The 17,403-nt window shown below is 39.2% G+C and overlaps 1 protein-coding gene across 2 annotated transcripts in view; it reads right to left on the bottom strand.

Annotated features, from left to right (window-relative positions):
• USP6NL (USP6 N-terminal like) overlaps positions 1–17,170 on the bottom strand; it is a 112,416-nt gene extending 95,246 nt beyond the window's left edge. The window contains exons 1-2 of one of the 2 annotated variants that reach the window (XM_032105917.1): positions 17,066–17,170; positions 11,936–12,025 (exon numbers count right to left, since the gene is read on the bottom strand). In XM_032105917.1, the coding sequence (XP_031961808.1) occupies positions 11,936–11,939 (4 nt within the window). In that variant the 5' untranslated portion in view covers positions 11,940–12,025; positions 17,066–17,170. Of the gene's footprint in view, positions 1–11,935; positions 12,026–14,862; positions 15,173–17,065 lie in introns of those variants that run through there. The other variant, XM_032105918.1, reaches the window with a different exon arrangement.
• Between the last annotated feature and the right edge of the window lie 233 nt (positions 17,171–17,403).

Here is a 17,403-nt window from a genome sequence, read left to right as displayed (position 1 = left end):
GTAAGTCTTGATGCACTCTCCCCCCCCAAAAAAAAAAATCTACAAAAAGGAAAAAAGCATGTATAGGTGTACAATTTGTTTTTTTCTTCCCAATAAATGTGTTTTATACCTGTCACCTCCATGAGAAAAGTAAGGGTACTGCTTTGTCTTTGCTCACATATTTTCTGTAGAACTGTACCACCAGATTTAGACATACAAGTGCATCTAAACTACACAGCTTAGCAACAGTTCAAAGGGTTCCAGAAGCTCTTAGATATTTAACCCATAAAGATGTGGCAAAAGGAATAGCTCAGGCTGCAGTGCAGAATTCCTTACATACAGAGGAACAGACTCATGTCTTTTGGGTCTATGTGATTAGGATTGTGTTAAGCAAGCTACAAAGTGTTATGAAAATGAGTAAGAATAGAATCACAGATTCTTATTATGAATCTTCAAAGTAATTCCATTGCTTTCTCCTCCCCCTCACACCATGCCCTTCAAAGGCCAAATGGTCACTTAAGGCTCATGAACCAGTCAAGAAAGCACCAACAAAGCATATGGAATTCCACCACCAACCAAAAAAGGTTGTAGCTAAGTAGTCAATTTCAAATAATTGATAAAATAAGGTTTGGTCGGGTTTTTTTAAACAGGAGGAAGAAAGAGGATGGTAGTACAAGATCTCATCTCAGTGAATGCACACACCCCACAGAATTTCTTCGTCTTCCTCAGATGACAAGTTTTCATACAGCTTTAGGTGCAAATGAAGATTTTTCTGCAAAAAAAAGTTCCATACTAGAAGTCTCAAAAAGAAATCAGACATTAATGAAGTTGCAATTACATAACAAAAACTATTTTAAATATATATTCATCAATAATATGCAGGATTTCCTGCACTTGCAGCATTTCAAACAGAATATGCAGCAATTTTACATTGCCTGGATTTGGGTCATGGCTGTAGTGCTAATCAACTAATTTATCTTAAGATAAAGGATATTATTAAATGTTCTGTCAAACCTAAGCACACAGAAAGAAGCCACACTAGTCATTAAAGACTTTTTTTCAGTTTTGCAATATTAAACAAAAATCAAAACTATTACTATCCTACATGTGCTAATACTGAAGTCAAAGTACATTCATTAGTTTAATCAGGCAAAGACTGATAAAAGTGAATGTGTGTTCAATTCAAAGAAAGAAGAAAAATAAAAACTTTGCTTTTAATTTAAATCCTTACTTGGCTTCCTTTTGAAGAGGATATAAATGGGACTAATAATCTTGTACCTCCCTGAGGCAAAGAAAAACTAGAAAATTGTATGCACTGCTATTTGTTAGTGTGATTAAATCCTTCACTGCATGTATACTTCTACACTGATATTTAATCTAAGTAATAAAATGCAGCTGTACAGAGGCACCAGGAAGAACATCAAACCTTATTAGTCCACTGCAAAATACACACTACTTTTACTAAGCCCATGTATTTGCAGGCATAGTTTGTGCAGCAAAGAGTACATGGTGTGGCTTTCTGTCACTGCAAGAAAAATCAACACTTTTAAAACAAGTTCTTGAATACTCTGTAATAGGCTAATCTAACACTAAGGTAGCATCTAATCCCACAAATGCAGCCTACCTTAGTAATGAAAAAACTATTATGAAGAGACACATTCAAAGGAAGAACAAATTCAACATTTCAAAAGTAGCCAATGGACATTAACCCAAAGGTCACACAGAGCAGAAGGGACCCACCCTCCTTTAAAAGGAAGCGTACCTGGGTCTGTTTGCTTCATGCAGTTGTGTTCTAATGGGAAACACCATTAGCTGTTCACTTTTAGACTTCTGCCTCCTGCTCTCCTTCTACATTCACTCAGAAAATGCAGTCTTTCAAAGCAGATTTTAAATAACGTATTTTAAAAATTCAAGCTTAGCACTTGAATACGACAATCATGTTAACTGTGACTACTTAAGGTTAATGCTAGAGCTGTATTTGAGATGTTTTCTGACTAAGTGGCTAGTTGTGGCTACCTTTATCTCTGTTTTGCCTCTGTTCTTACAACTGGATTTATTTAGTGCAAATTTGTAACAAGCAGGTCCCACTTCCTTCATATGCAATCCTATTTCCCATAAAAACATACACGTTTCCACTATTGAAGAGTTCTCCTATTTCCTCGTCAATGAAAAAATGGTGGAAACACCTGGGCATCTGAGACTTCTTTTGTCAGCTTCACTTTAAGACAATCACTTTATCCAAATGAAGAATGCCTTACCTACTTATTCCATGAGCAAGAACAGAGGAACCTATGAACATTGTACCAGTTTTGGCAGATGGAAAACTGTAGTGTATTAACTGTTCTCTATGTTCTCTGTAGCTGTAGAGAATTTAAAATCATGCAAAGTTTCAGCCAACAACTGCCATGGTCCAGAGAAGAAGGGTCATCACTCTACCCAGTATTACATTCAGGCACTGTAGCCCAGCATTTTAACTCCCACTGGCACTACACCAATGCTAAAGGAACAGAAGTAGTGCCATCATCCCCCCCTTGCAGTGGATTTATCCTTGAACTTGACCAGTTAAGTGTCACGTAATGACACCCAGATAACCTGGCCTTGCTAAATCATCCTGTAAGTCCAGTGAATGTACAGTGTTAAACAAAAATACAGATTGTGTTAGTTCTCCTAAATGGATGTTCCACTTAATGATTGATTGCATTAAGAAGAGGGGAAAAAACCACTCAAGAGCCTTATAGTGAGTTTCACATAAATATTATTTCTTTCAATTTGTGTTAATGCATGAGGAATAAATAAATATTGAAATGTCACTAAAAGTGACTCATTAGCCTTTGCTCTAAAAAAGAAAACTTTCCTACCACATACTTAAAGCAATACCTACAAATATTTTTGTCACTGCTTCTGACATAGGAAAGGGGGGGGGGCGCAGGGGAGGAAGAGGAAATAAAAAGCAGAATTGTCACTTTTCAATTTGTGCCTCATCTTTTTACATCTAGCAATAGACCAGCTTTCTTTTCTCCTGTCCTCCAAGACCAACCCTGACATCCTTCAAACATTCTTACAGTAATTTGCTGCAACTGGGGAGGAGAGGAAGCTAAAAGCTGGTCTATTTTGCAACCAAATATAAAATAATATGAACTGTAACTGCTCTGAAGCTCACAAGGCAAGCAGGGTCTGTCAAACAACCTGAACACAAGCACAGCTGTAGGACAGCATCATTTCAAGAACTCAGACCTGCAGCCCTCAAGTATCACCTCCAAACCTAAATTTGGGGGAGTGCAGGGAAGGAAGGTTATGCCATTGTACTGTTGGTGCAACTTGGACACAGTAGCATCACAAAATAAAACTCCTCGTATAATGCTGTACAAAAGTCTACTAAAAAAAAAGAAAAAAGAGAAGTAAAAAGCTTTATGTTGAACCCAAGAGAACATTCTGGTGAGAGACTTACTTCCCTATGTCCCTAAAAATTCTGGCAAGTCTGACTTGTGCTCAGAAGAGCTCTGAGTAAGGCTTTCAGCACTCCACCACAGAATTAGACAGGTTTTCAAAGAGCTTTTCAAGGCTAAAACGGAAAGACCACATTCAAGAATCCTCTCCTATGGCAAACCAAAGTGCTTTATTAAAACAAAGTGCCCTTTTACATTAGTGATCTGTTAGATTAATGAGTGCCCTGGCCAAAAGCACTGAGGTTCTACAGCGTGTTGGTATGCCTTCTGTTCTAGAGACCATTATTTTACACAAAATAAAACTGGGAAACAAAGGAAGAAAAATAAAGAACACATCACACCAAATTCCCAAACCAGAAGAACTTGGGAGTACTACACAGCTTTGTGCTTGCTTCAGAAATTTTGAGCAGGATACGTCTAGGTTTACCAATAGCCTTGAAAAAATTCCAGTGCTATCTTGCCAGTCCCCCGCATAATTTTAGGAATTAAAGTATCTTAATTATAGGGGAGAGGGTCCTTTGCAATGAGAGCTAACACAAGCCTTGAAATCAGCTGATTGATAGGGTATCACCTAAGTGCAGCTGCTTTGTTACCACAAACATCTGCAACCATCCTTGTAAACAGTGAAAGGATAACAGGCTGGATAGTTTAAGTAAAGAAAAGATCATAAACTTAAACAAATATGGAGCCAATAATCTTGCTGACATTATTTGCATAACCCCACTTCTGGCAACAACCCCAAATATTTTCCAACTGTGTTACAAAACAAAGAAGTTGTTTCCTATCAGAAGTTGGGTAAAGCATGTCAGAATAGTTTTTCTAGAAACCCAGTCAATTTAGCTTAAAATAACCACACATCTTCTAAATCAGATGATTTGTTTCTTGAATATAAACATGAATAACAACATAAAATGAGACTACAGCTCAATTATTTTTCTTATCTGTGATAAAGTTACACCAATGAGCAGCAGTGCTCCACTTTTCCTATGCAGTGGTGCATATTATTCAATCATTTGTATGGAAAGTGAGAATCAACGTTACTCACGACAGGCAAGGAAAGTCCTGTGAACACCTCACCTAACACTGCTGTTGGGAAAGTTCTTCTTGTAGTCCATTTCTAATCCTTCCTCTGATTCAGCTGTTTTGTGAATTCTTTGATTCAACAGGAAGTAACACCACCATTAGGGAGCTTAAAGCTGCAGCCTCTCTAAGTCCTCCTGCAGTAACTGCAACATTGTTCTGTGACTACTCAGCACCTTATGCAGAGAAGGGGGTGCCCACCCAAACATCTACATTTGTAACTGTTGCTTTTCATCTCTGTTTTAGTTGGGAATTTCTGCATCCTTCCCCGTTTGGAATGTACTTGAATACCACCCTCAACTTATCAGAGGATGAATAGGATCCCAGAAATATGAATTGCTTACATAGTGGCAGATACTTGATACTCACTGCAGAGAACAAGGTTACAGTGTTCTTGTGCTACTCACTCCTTCTGCTGCAGGAGCACCAAAGACCCACGATAAAGGCATCATTGTGCAATGTTCTAATAAGGGAGCACAGAGAGAGGCCCAAAGATTAAGGTTTAAATAAAAAACTATGTAATGGGAGAATATTATCATGCCAAAGGCATGTACTCCTGTATATGCCAATTAGTCATAATAATTCAGCACTCCTTACTGGCCATCAATCAAAACACTGAGGCAGACAAATGTTAAAAGATGACTCTCTTTTATTTATAAACACATAAATAAAAGAATTTTTAATATATTTTATGTAGATCTATAATTTATAATATAAAGAGAAAATAATTACATAAAATATATATCACAAACAAAACATGTAATGCATGTTTAAATATACATAAATTATTATCATAATCATCTTTCTATCATCCTTGTTGTTCTGGACACACACAGCTAGCATATCATAAAGTAAATAATCCAACCTTAATTTCCAGTACAAACGTGGCAGAATAAATGTGAAGTGCCTAAAAAGGACACATTTGGGAAACTGTGTGTGTATACAAAAAGACTGGAATTCCAACAACATTAATGATAGCAATTTTCCTGCCACAGTTCTCCTGTCAGCTCAAAATTAACAATAGTTTCTGGCCAGTGCCAACATCTTGGTCTACAAACAGAAATTACATCTCTTTAAAAGTAGGTGTCATGTTGCACTAACTTATTTAGAGAAGCCACATCAACCTGCCAGGAAAAAGCCCAAATGAAACAAGATAGATTTGAAGTTCCCTTTATGGAAAAATAAATTAAAAAATAACACCTTTTAAAAAAGTTCAGTAAGTGTATCTGAAATGTATGCAAAGAATTTTACAAATTTAGCTCTACTATACATTAACTAATTTAAACAGTAAATATTATACAATACCTCTTTGTTAGCAAGGCCCTATAAAAAGGGACACTACTGAACTTGACTCTAAAACCTGCAAACACAGCTTCTGGATGTGATTAATGTATTTTTTGGTAAATGCAACCTCCTGCAAAGATGCAGCTTTACTTCTGACTATACAAATTGAAGACTTACTTCATTCAAGTAAACACATGACAGAATAAAATTCAAAAACTGCTTATCTGCCTCTTTGATCAAAAAATAAATTTTAAGTGCACGGGAAGCAACAACTTACCAGCCCTAAATATCCTAAAAAGTGACCAAAAATAAAGGAAGGATTAGAAAACAAATTTAAAAATTAATTTAAAATCTGTTTAAATACAGATGAATTTCAAGAACCTTTCATTTGTGTTCTGATATATTTAAATAGCTGTACTATGAGCAAAAAAAAAAATCCACAGGGTCTGAGAAGCTGCATCATTACGTCAATTGAATAAATAAGAAATCCGACATAATAAAATGTGAATATTAAAACAACATGTAAGTTTCTACTAACATGCCTGCATTTCCCCCATGTGATGCATCAGTTCTGTGCAAAGTATTTGGGTTTAGATTTTATTGCTATTCATGCACCCTGTGTATTCAGAGGAGCAGTTTAATTACAGTATTGGTGAGAAACTGGGTCATCCAAGATCTGATTAGTCCTCTGGAGATGCCTCTCCTTGCTTAGCATAGAGGAAGCCCAAGATTACTACATTCCTGAACAACTTAAGCTATAGTTCCATACACACTTCCAGCAAAGGAAAAACAGCATTTACCAGAGTCTCACCCACGGATCACTGACCCCAACCCCTGCACTGCTCTCCCTGCATGGCAGCAGTGCACCCATGGACACAGCTACCTAGGCAAGAGCTTAGGGACCCAACCTAATTCCAATCAGCCCCATGAATGCTCCTGTAGCAAGGAAGAATGCAGGAATTCAGGCAGGCAAAGGACACCGCCTCCATTACCAGCATGGGCAACATTTTAAAGAGGTCATGAAGTTTTAAGACCCTGAGTTCAGCCTTGGCTCCTACAGCCCAGATCTTTCTAATGAGACTTCATTCAAAACTTCCTTGTCGAACCATACAAGTTTCTGTAACCCATTAATTCTAACCTCTGAATCTGTATTTTGAGTCAGAAAATTATCTCCAGCTCAGTTGCTGACAGTCTCTCACCCTGTACAAGCTGCACTACATAAAGAAGAGATAGAGCAGCAAAGGGGCAGTACCCCAAGAAAACCGATCTGAAAAGTTAAGAAAACACAGAGGAGGAACAGTGAAACAAGACTGAGTGGCAAGTTCTACTACAAGATTCTAGAGCCAAACAACAACATGTATTTTTCATGTTTCAACATCCCACTATAAAAAAGTTAATAGTGTACTACTACTGATCCAAATTCTCATCTGTCACTACAGTTACAGTGGTAAATTCCCTTGACAGCTTCAATAAAAAAAGAGAAAACATTAAATAAATACTGATACTATCAATGAAGCAATTTTTAGGGGGTCACTAATATACAGTAGTTTTACTATTTAAGAGTCTTGTGGGTTTCCTTCTTTTTCACATAGCTGAGTTGCAGGGGGGTTACTATTATTTATCTGTTAAAAATTTTTATGAACGTATCAGAAGTCTTCAAAGCAACCTTTTTCAAATATGTATTATGGCTCTTTATCCCCTGTATTCTACAATTCTTTATTATTCAGAGCTTCGGTTTTTCATAGAGAATTACTACTTCAAGTTTCAGGAAAGATAACCCAGGAGACACAATAGCTTCTTCTCTATTTCTCAAGTCACAGTATTTATAAAGATTAGAAGACAATTGTGCTGTGAAATCACAACAACAATTGTGAAAACACTTCACAAACTGTAGCTTCAAACTTGCATTTTATGAATGGCTTTCAGGGTTCATGATTCAAAAATAAAACAAAAACTTAGCGTGTAACAATCTGACACCCTTTACCTATTCATTATTATATATTGTAGAAGTATTTTGGTTTACTTCTAAGCTTTCCTTCCCCACCATGCAGTTGTCTCGGTGAACCAGAATCTAGACTTCTTCCTTTCTTTCCTTCAATCTCAGCTCACTGCAAAGAAGTGATGACTACAAAGCCTCTTAAACCAAATCATTCAGCTTTAAAATGATTTGCAACACTTCACCCACAATACATAAAGTGCACAGCCACCTACACTTCAGGTAAAACAAACAAAAAGTCTATTTCCCAGTATTTATGAACAGTTTGACTTGGTCCTCAGTTTACTTCAGATTCCTTCTGACACACCAGGAGGGGAGATCAGGGTTGAGGGGGGAAAACTGAGCCAGCCTTAACTCACAGACTTTCCTTAGCACAGGAAGCTTTACAGATGCCCAGAACAGTTTCCTCAGCTGCAAGCACAGAAATAATAATATGTAGAATGGTTTGGGTTGGAAGGGACCTTAAGATCATCCAGTTCCAACTCCCTGCCATGGACAGGGACACCTTTCAATAGACCAGGTTGCTCCAAGCCCCATCCAACCTGGCCTTGAGGCAGTCACTACAGCACTGCATCTTTATCTGTTATGGCTGACCTTAACATTTGTTCTAATTCCCAAGTTCATGGTTCATTAACAGGGAAATCGACAGCCAAAAATATTTCTTTACATACACTACAAGAACACAGAAGGAAAGAAAAAAAAATCTATTTTTTTAGAAATCTCAAAGCCATAAGGTTCCTCTGTGAACACGAACTAGAAAGTCAGAGCTGTAATGAGAGGTCAAGGTATGTAACCAACCATCAAAGAGAAGCAGCCTTTAATCACACCATTGTGGGCTTGATTTGAACTGGTGAAGCAAAAACTTCCCCCATCATTACCAAGCCACACCAACCATTTGCAGAATGTAAGATTACATTGCACAGCATCTCTCAAAACACACAAAATGAGTTCCTACACTCAAGTCGAACAGAAAGCAAACCTGAATTGATGAGAGTGAAGCACAGAGAAGCAGGTGAGCTTCCAACTGCAGCCAGCATTAAGTTTTTTGTGTGTATAAAACAAAAAAAAAGCAGAAAGACAAAGTCAAGGAAAAAATACTCTGTATTATAAGTTGGCACTGCATCTTATACATTTAAGGGGAAAAAAATTAAGATGTCAGCAGCTTGTTGCAATAGTGTGCACTAACATTTAGTTTCACTGCAGCAGTTCAAATAATTTCACTGTACTGACCTCTCCTCAAAGGAGAAAAGCACAGGAAAATTCCCAAAAATAAAGAGCTGAGTTTATAATATTAAGAACTTATCACGACACTATACATTTTCTGGCCACTAAATGTTAATATCTGGAGAAAATGCAGATTAAACCAACTCTTTCTGTGGTGGGACATTCTAGGCAGGTTGCATCCACCAGGATTTCTCTGAAAAGTTATCTTTAAATACATAACAAATCAATAATCAACTTCACTTAGCTACACTTAATACTATTACAAACCCTTTAAGGATATTACCTCAGTGTCCTGTAAGACACACAATCAAAAAGCACAATTTCAAATACAAATCTGTCTTACACTTATTTATGAAAACAGACATTTATAAAGCCATTCCACAGAAATAAAAGCCTCCGTTTTAACAGATTTTTTTGTACTGGCCTACAACAAACTATCACCACGAACAGTGAACTCTGAAATTCTGTCAATGCTCTTCCCCAACACAGGGGAAGATCCAGTACAACAAGGTCCAAACCATGCACTTACACACCTGGTAACTATTTAAAAAGTTAAACAAAAAAAGTAGTTCTTTCATTCACTTTCAAAAAAAACCAAACCAAAACTGATCATTGGCTTAAAAATAAGCATGTGTGTGCTTCATAAGTATTAGGATATTAACAGACTTACTTCTACGAGCTATATCAATAAAATAATAAGCTTTATGTAACTGAATTTATATGGTAAACGACAAATATTATATGGTAAAAATTACTTAAGCTAGTGAATAAAGTTGGCAAAAAGCCCAAATAGATATGATCTGCCTGTGAATAAATTTAGGACCGATATTAGAAAACACATTTTTAATCATTTTAAGACTTAAGAGTCTAACACAGCCCTTCACAAAGAGCAATGAAATATATATTGCATCAAGTACATCACAAGAAAATAATGAGTAGGATTTGATAATGTAGCCTGCACATAACAGCATTCTGGAGTTTTTACTGGCCTTCTGAAGGCTGAGATTACCTCATTTTAGATAGGTTTTTGGTTTGAATAATACTAGGTGATGCACAAGTTAGGAATACTAGAGACTCCCACCATTTTTAATACATCCAGCTATTCCAGGTGCCCACAGATTTTATGGATAAGCTCACATGTACAGAACTATGCAAATAAATGCAGCTTTGTAAGACATGATACATACCTTATTGACTGAGCTATTTAGAAAAGAGAAGCATAAAACTAAGGACTGTGCTTATAGTTCAAGTTTCTCTCAAGTAAACCATAAACTAAGAAATTCAACATCAGCCAAATATAAAACATCTAATCTTCTCTAAACCATATTTTTTTTTAAGTGGCACTTTGTGTTGTGCCCTTGAAGCCCATCACTTAGCACAGCCTTAAGCATCCACTCTACCACAGGAATGCAGCGTCCTGCATTGAAGAACATCGTTTCTCACCACCACAAAAAGTACTGCCAAAACGTTGTCTTGCATTTGAATAAGGGTCTTCATTCTTCCTAATGAACAGCTGAGCCCTCCAGTCTGGAATCAGCTCAAAATCTGACCAAAACCAAGAGTGTTTTGCTCTGCCTGTAAAACCAACATCACCACAGCAGCATCCTGAAGTCACACCTAACGAAGCAACTATGAGTCAGTTATTTGTTATGTTTAAGACTCTACATAAAGTAATGACATCACATGAAAAACTCTGTAAAACAAATGAAGATTCATAAACAGTGTTTGACAAATCAGGATATTCCGGTATTTGAATAACTGCCTGGAAAATTGTCCTCTACGCAATACAGCGAATAGGTTTAAACATCAGAAAGTAAACAAGTGTGAGCAGCAATATGAAAGAAAGTAGAGACACATCTGTATAAAAACTAAAATAGTTCTATCTACACTAGCATGAACCCTATAGTTCAGCAATTCTTTCAGTCCTTTTTTTGGTGTAATTTTTCCTGTGCGGCATTTAGCAAGCATGTCCTTCATCATTCTTTTTTATTTCCAGCTGTCAAGAACAATCATTTTTCATTTAGTTTGACAAGAAATTTAACCAACAATTTTCTTTACTCACTTCCTCCCAGAAACTCAAATGGTCTTATTTTACTAACACAGGATATAATTATCCTGCAAACAAGATGCTTTTTCTTCAGCACAATTGTGTTGAAGTTGAGCTACATTATAAATACAGTTCCTGTGCAAATGAAGTTTTATCCTTATTTCTACATGAGGCAAGGCCAAGTAACATTGCTGACAAAAGGTGCATTAGGAAGTCTCACATTTGCAAAACTTATGAGACCTTTAAATACTCAAAAGAGCTCACTAAAAAGATGTTATCTTACCCATCAGATATGACCTAAATCAAAACTTCCGGTGTCTTTCATCTGGTTTTTTCCACCGTAACAGATACTAAGTCACAGTTTTCTATGGCTCAGATCATTCCAATACATGCCAAAATTCCTTTGGGATCAAATCTCTATACTGGAATTTGAGTAAGATATTTATTTTTTTCCTATAAAATGAAGTCCATTCATTTTATGTTGGATTTTTACCAGTTATTTTAATTCACCAGGCAGTCACAAATTTTGGAGTTCTTAGCAAACCCAAGGCATTTTCCCCTCAGAGTTACATGTTTTATTTATACTGAATAAAACAAACATCAGCTTGTTACAGAACTCAACTTCTTGAAAATGAGACCAGACTACAAACAGAGAAGTCTTACAGAGCACACATCGATCGAAAGATTGCAGATTACAAATGGCATCTGTCAAATCTCAGTTTTATTCGCTTATTTTTACAGGACTGAAGACATAAAACTCAGTATGAATGTTTTTGAGGAAAAACCACCTCCCAAAACCTTCTACAGAAGTACAGTTCTTTTAAACTGCAAACTATGGGGGGGAGAGGGGGGGCTTCTGAAAGAAAGATATCTACTTACTCATGACTGGAAACTTCTTTGTATATAATCCAAGACAGGTCTTGAAGCAAGGTATTTTGTTGGAGAAGGTTTCTCAGAGGTATACATGTCCTGAAGGTGGGAGAAAAATAAAAATACAAATAATTTTTTCAACTTCAAATCACTGGAATATATGTTTACATATAAACAGTCTTTCCTACTGTTTTTTCATCCTCTTTGTTAAAAAAAAGAAGGAACACAAAGATGTTTGCTATGACTGAGGAGCTTTACTGCTTATGGATATATTTTGCAGTTTATTGACTCAAAATGTGCATCTTCTTCTAATGATCACATTATAAACTTGTGCGTTTATGTGCCACAAAAAATGTGCAATAAAAAATAATGTTTGTTATCTCTTGGGAACAGTTAAAAACTTAGTAAGTACAAGACTACAATATGTGTATAGTAACTGAAAATTCCAAAGTAGTATTTTCCTTCAGCAATCTCAGCTAGCAACAGGATGCAGAAAAACACTCTTTGAAATGCAATTGAGATTACTAAACAAGCACAGGTTGGCATGGACATCCAACACCTCCTCCTCAGAAAAAAAACTTGAAAAAGTTACCCTTTCCAGCAACTATAAACCTACAGTTCCATCAGTTCCTCATAGATTTCAAAAAAGGATACCCAAGTAGGGCAGATATGGATTCACTAACAATATGCCTGGCCCTCCCTAAAGACAAATACAGAGGACTTAATCTCCAACAATGACAGCACAGCAAGTACATTTTGAAAAATTTATTATATAATCTCCCTCCTGCTGCTAAAAGCAAGTTTATACAAGTCTGATAGAACAGTTAAGCGAAAGCAACTTCATCTCACAGCTGAGATGAAAAGAAGAAATCCAACATATCTACTAAGCTATGAACAGTTTTCATCTAATACCTGCACAAATAGAGACTATCTGTAAATTAAGGAATATTATGTGATAAATTTCCATTTTTCAAAACCAATTAGAACCTGCTGAACCACACCACCTGTGCTAATCCAGCCAGATAATATCTTGTGCTGACTCAGATTTCAAGTCTCAACTCTCCTGATCTCTTCATGCTTAAAAAAAAGCAAAGCAAAATGCAAAAACACATGAGAAGAGATGCAACTTTTCCTAAATTATTACTTCACATAACATTCACAGATCTACAGCACACAGCAAAGTAGTACAGGAACAACCACAGGACAGCCCAAAAAGGTTCCTTTATCAACTGCTAAAACAATTTTAAAAAAACATAAAATAAACATCAAAACCACACACACCACAAAAAAAAAGAAATCCAGCTGCCAAAAGGAAGCCTTTGGTAAAGCTGTGGACTGAAAATTACAACCAACTTTTTTGCACTGAAAAAGTAAAACAGGGAAGCGACTCAGTAGAGGAAGAAAACAGCTGAAAAAATCCACACACAAACATTCTAAATGAGCAGAGATGAACACAAAGCCATGAGCTGCAATAATCAGTGAAGAAGAACAGTTTAACTGCAGGTCCTGTCAACTTTCCAGGAACCTCTGCTAAATTAAATATTTAAGCACACACAGCCAAATCAAAAATGAAGTGTCCGTTAAAACATATCATTAGAACTGCAGCCTTGTCAGCTTCCTCTTGATTACTGGTGTCAAAATTAGCACGTATAACTTTCATGATATTTAATTATTTACTGGGCTAATAACACCTATTATGTTAAGAATATCAACTGGATCAAACAGAGAGACCTCAAACCAGGTCCAAAGCACTTTTGACCACAGCTTCACACTACCTCTGGGCCCAAATTCTTCTGGAATCTTATGCATCATCAACTGGAAGACCAGAGTCTCCCATTCAACTTGATTTTCCAAAGGCATTATCTCACCTTAGTTTTGTAAATATGAACTAACAATACTTTACCCCTGAGACATCGTGTTACATGACATTTTGTGTCTATGTACAGGAAAAGGCTGTTCATTAGGAAAAAACAAAACAGCAGCTCTGAAAACCACTTAAGGCTAATAATAGCTTAATTATGCACCCTCATCGCTTATAAAAACCTTGTCACGCAACACTGAGGAAATGAGATGGGGATGATACAGAGGCTCTGTTCCACCTAAACGTGTGAAAAGTGAATGTTCCAGCGCACCACAGCAACCTGCCCTCCAACTCCCAGCCATAAAGTGCTACTCCTGTATTGCCTTCAGTGTCCAAATATTTTGTTTAGCCATTGCTAGCATCTTTTACCAAACAATGCAGACTTCTGGTAAATTCAGTCGGTTGTTCTTTGAAATAACACTACGTGTGTGTTTTATGTCATTTCCCTTGTAAATAACTTTTTTAAAAAGCGCAAAGTTTTGTCTTTCATCTGTAATTTTGATTATAGCAATAGCAAGCAGTATTGAAAGTCAACACTACCAAATACCAGACAGTCCCTGCGTTCTATTGCATTGCAATACCAACACTTTTTCCTAGGGATGTGTGTTAGGAACCAAACTGTTTCCACTTTGTTTTCTCAGCCAGCCTGGTTTATTTCAATGCTTGCAGGGTTCTCTCCTGTACAGAAACGCTACCAACTACTACAAAACAGAAAGAGTAAATTACTTGTTGAGTGTCTTTCTGAAAGACACCATCTTGGAAAAACTTTTAATTCAAAACAGTGCCTGACACCCTCTCTGCTTTCCCTTGCAATCAACAAGGCTATAATAAAAAAAAACCCCAACCACCAACCCACCCACACATACCTTTGATCTTTGTCTTTTCCTGAAGAGCTAAACCCTTGTATTCCATCCCATGTTTCCTCTACTGACACACATCTACTCACTCTTGGGTGTATCACCTTCAGTAGCTGTGAAACTATTGGCATTTTAGCTGAGACTTGAAAGGAATACCTGCAGCGAGTGAAGCTCTTTGCAACTCCGAATTCACACACACTCATAATATATTCAATTACCTGTTTCCATAGCTGGTGCCAGGTCTCTTTTTTTACCCAATACTCTGTTTCAGGGTAATGAGCAGGAGCCAGATTGCAAGCAAATTACAGCATATTGTAACTCTATGCAGTATGACTCTACTCGCAGAAAAGATTTTCCTTTAAGTTGGCAATTAAAGGTTCACGTCTAGCCTCTGTGTGTGTTATTGTAGTATCTGTTTAACTTAGATGCTAAGGAGTTAACATTAAGAATTTATACCCTCAGTTCCCAAGAACCAGGAATCACAGGAGCAGCATGCAACTGCACTGCTTAAATACACAAAGATAAAACAGTCTAAAGACAGCCTGCCTTGCACAAATCAGTATTTTAGTGTCATTTACCGTCTTCTTTAAACCAAACGTTACGGCCCCTCACAGAAAACAGAGATTTCAGAAGCACTGTGTTTTAGAGTTGCACAGATAGCTGGCTGGCAAAACACTAAGTCCGAAATTGGTGGTTTCTGTGCTGTATAATCAGAGGGCAGAGGAACAGCTGGTTAAAAGGCAGTTCTACTAAATACTTATTTTACACTGCATCTCAGCTGAATTAACTTTAAAGTTATAATCAGAAACAACAAAAGTTAAAAAGGAGCAAAACTAAGTCACTTCAGAGCACAGCTATTAAAAAGAACATAACAAAACCCCCTAATATAGCACCAAGCTTCTGAGCATCCCAGCTCAGCAAAAGGCCCAAGACAGCACAAATGCACGATTCACAACAAAGTCAAATTGCCACTGTTTCAGAACCTACACAGAATCACTGACTGGCCACAGATGAGGAAGCACATGGAAGTACAAATGAAACAAGCTCAACGACACACCCTCCTTTGTTCATAGCAGGAATATTTACACTACAAAGCGTTGAGGCAAATCGCCTTTAGTTTCAGGCACTGCTGATTGGCCGCTGCGTTTAATACACACACGCCTGGCAGAGTTGGAGTTTCGACTGTTACACAGCAGCTCTAGATTGCACGGCACGCAGCAAGCTAGAAAACCATAGAAAACTATTATTTAATATAATTATCCTACCTGAAATGATCCTCCACAAGATACATTTGTTGTGAACAGGGCAGATGTGGATTTGTTTTCACTCCACTGTAATTCAGGGAAAGCTGAGAACCAGCTCCCCTCACAGCCAGCTTTCAGTGCAGCTGCCTCCTCCAAGCAGCAAATGGCACAAAGAAAGTTATTCTAGAGCATATGCGGGTGAACAACTGGTAAAGGAGTTTGGAGACAGAGACTTTTAAGTCACCACTTGACTCTCGTTCAGCTGGCAGTTCAGTGGCTTCTGTGATTCTCTACAGGCAGCCATCCACGCCACAGAAAAAACCTGAAACACCTGATAATAACTGGCTCTTTGCTGGCAGTCCCAGCGGAGACGGAGGACTGGGAGAGGGCCATGGAGACCCAGGGCTGAGCACAGCCTGGAGGACGCCCTCTGCCCCAGCCCACCGCTGCCAGCCTGGCACTTCCCACCACATACCTGCAGTATTACCAAAAGCAGAGGAGGGAGCAGGTACAGAGAGAGCAGCAATGCCAAAAAGTCACATTAAAGGGTTCAGCCATCGAAATCCTCCCTACTCCCGACTAGGGCGGCACTGCCGCCTCCCACGTGGACAGAAAAGGGGGGCCTCAAGGAGGCCCCAAGTGTCCGACCTACAGCCGTGACTCCCTCAAGCACACACCCACACACACAGGCCCCCCCAGCCCCACTCTGACTGCGGCCCCTCACGCCGCCAGACCTCACTGCAACCATACAATGGCACCAAAGGCATCTCCACAGGGCTTCCCCCGGGGTCCCCCAGCACTCCCGGCTCCGCCGCGTCCCGCACCCTCCGCAGCCCCCACGCGCCGACCCCTCCCCAGCAGAAAGAGCAGGGGACCTCCAAAAACGCACACACCCCTCCGCTGGGAATGGAACAATCCAAGCACCCCAGCACCCTGCGGGAGCCGGCTCCCGCCACTTCCACCTCCCCGGCCCAGCGAGGGGTGCGCACCCCCCCCGGGGGAGGATGGTAGTGCCCGCCTCCCCGCAGCCCGGAGGCACCCGCCCGCTTCAATGGAGGCTCCGGCACGGCACCTCCACACACACCCGCGACCCCCCGCGCACCCCCGCAATGGACGGGTCCAGCCGGCCACCCCGGGGCCACACAATGGCCGGAGCAAAGTCCCGGCGTGCCCCTACCTTTGCTCGGCTTCCTCCTCTTCCCGGGGCCTCCCTCCCTCCCTCCGCCGCCTTCCCCAGCGGCGCGTCCCTACTCGCTGCCCCGGGACTGGCGGCCTCCGACCAGGAAGTGCCCCGATGTGACACCGCCGCTATGGAAACCCTCCCCGTCCCCGCCCCTCCCACAGGGCTGACCCATCGCGGCCGCCATCTTGGGCTCGGGACGGGGTGGCTGGCCGGGGCTGCGAGCTCCTGTGGGGAAAAACGGGGGGAAAACACCAAACAGGCCTCGTGTCGCTGAGGAACTCCTTGGCTGTGCTGCATGAGCCACCAAGGTCCTCAATATGGACACCCATTCT

Source organism: Corvus moneduloides, chromosome 4 (genome assembly GCF_009650955.1).
Source record: "Corvus moneduloides isolate bCorMon1 chromosome 4, bCorMon1.pri, whole genome shotgun sequence".
NCBI classification, from domain to species: Eukaryota; Metazoa; Chordata; class Aves; order Passeriformes; family Corvidae; genus Corvus; species Corvus moneduloides.
Note: the sequence above shows the minus strand (reverse complement) of the source record. Positions and strands in the feature narration are given on the sequence as shown.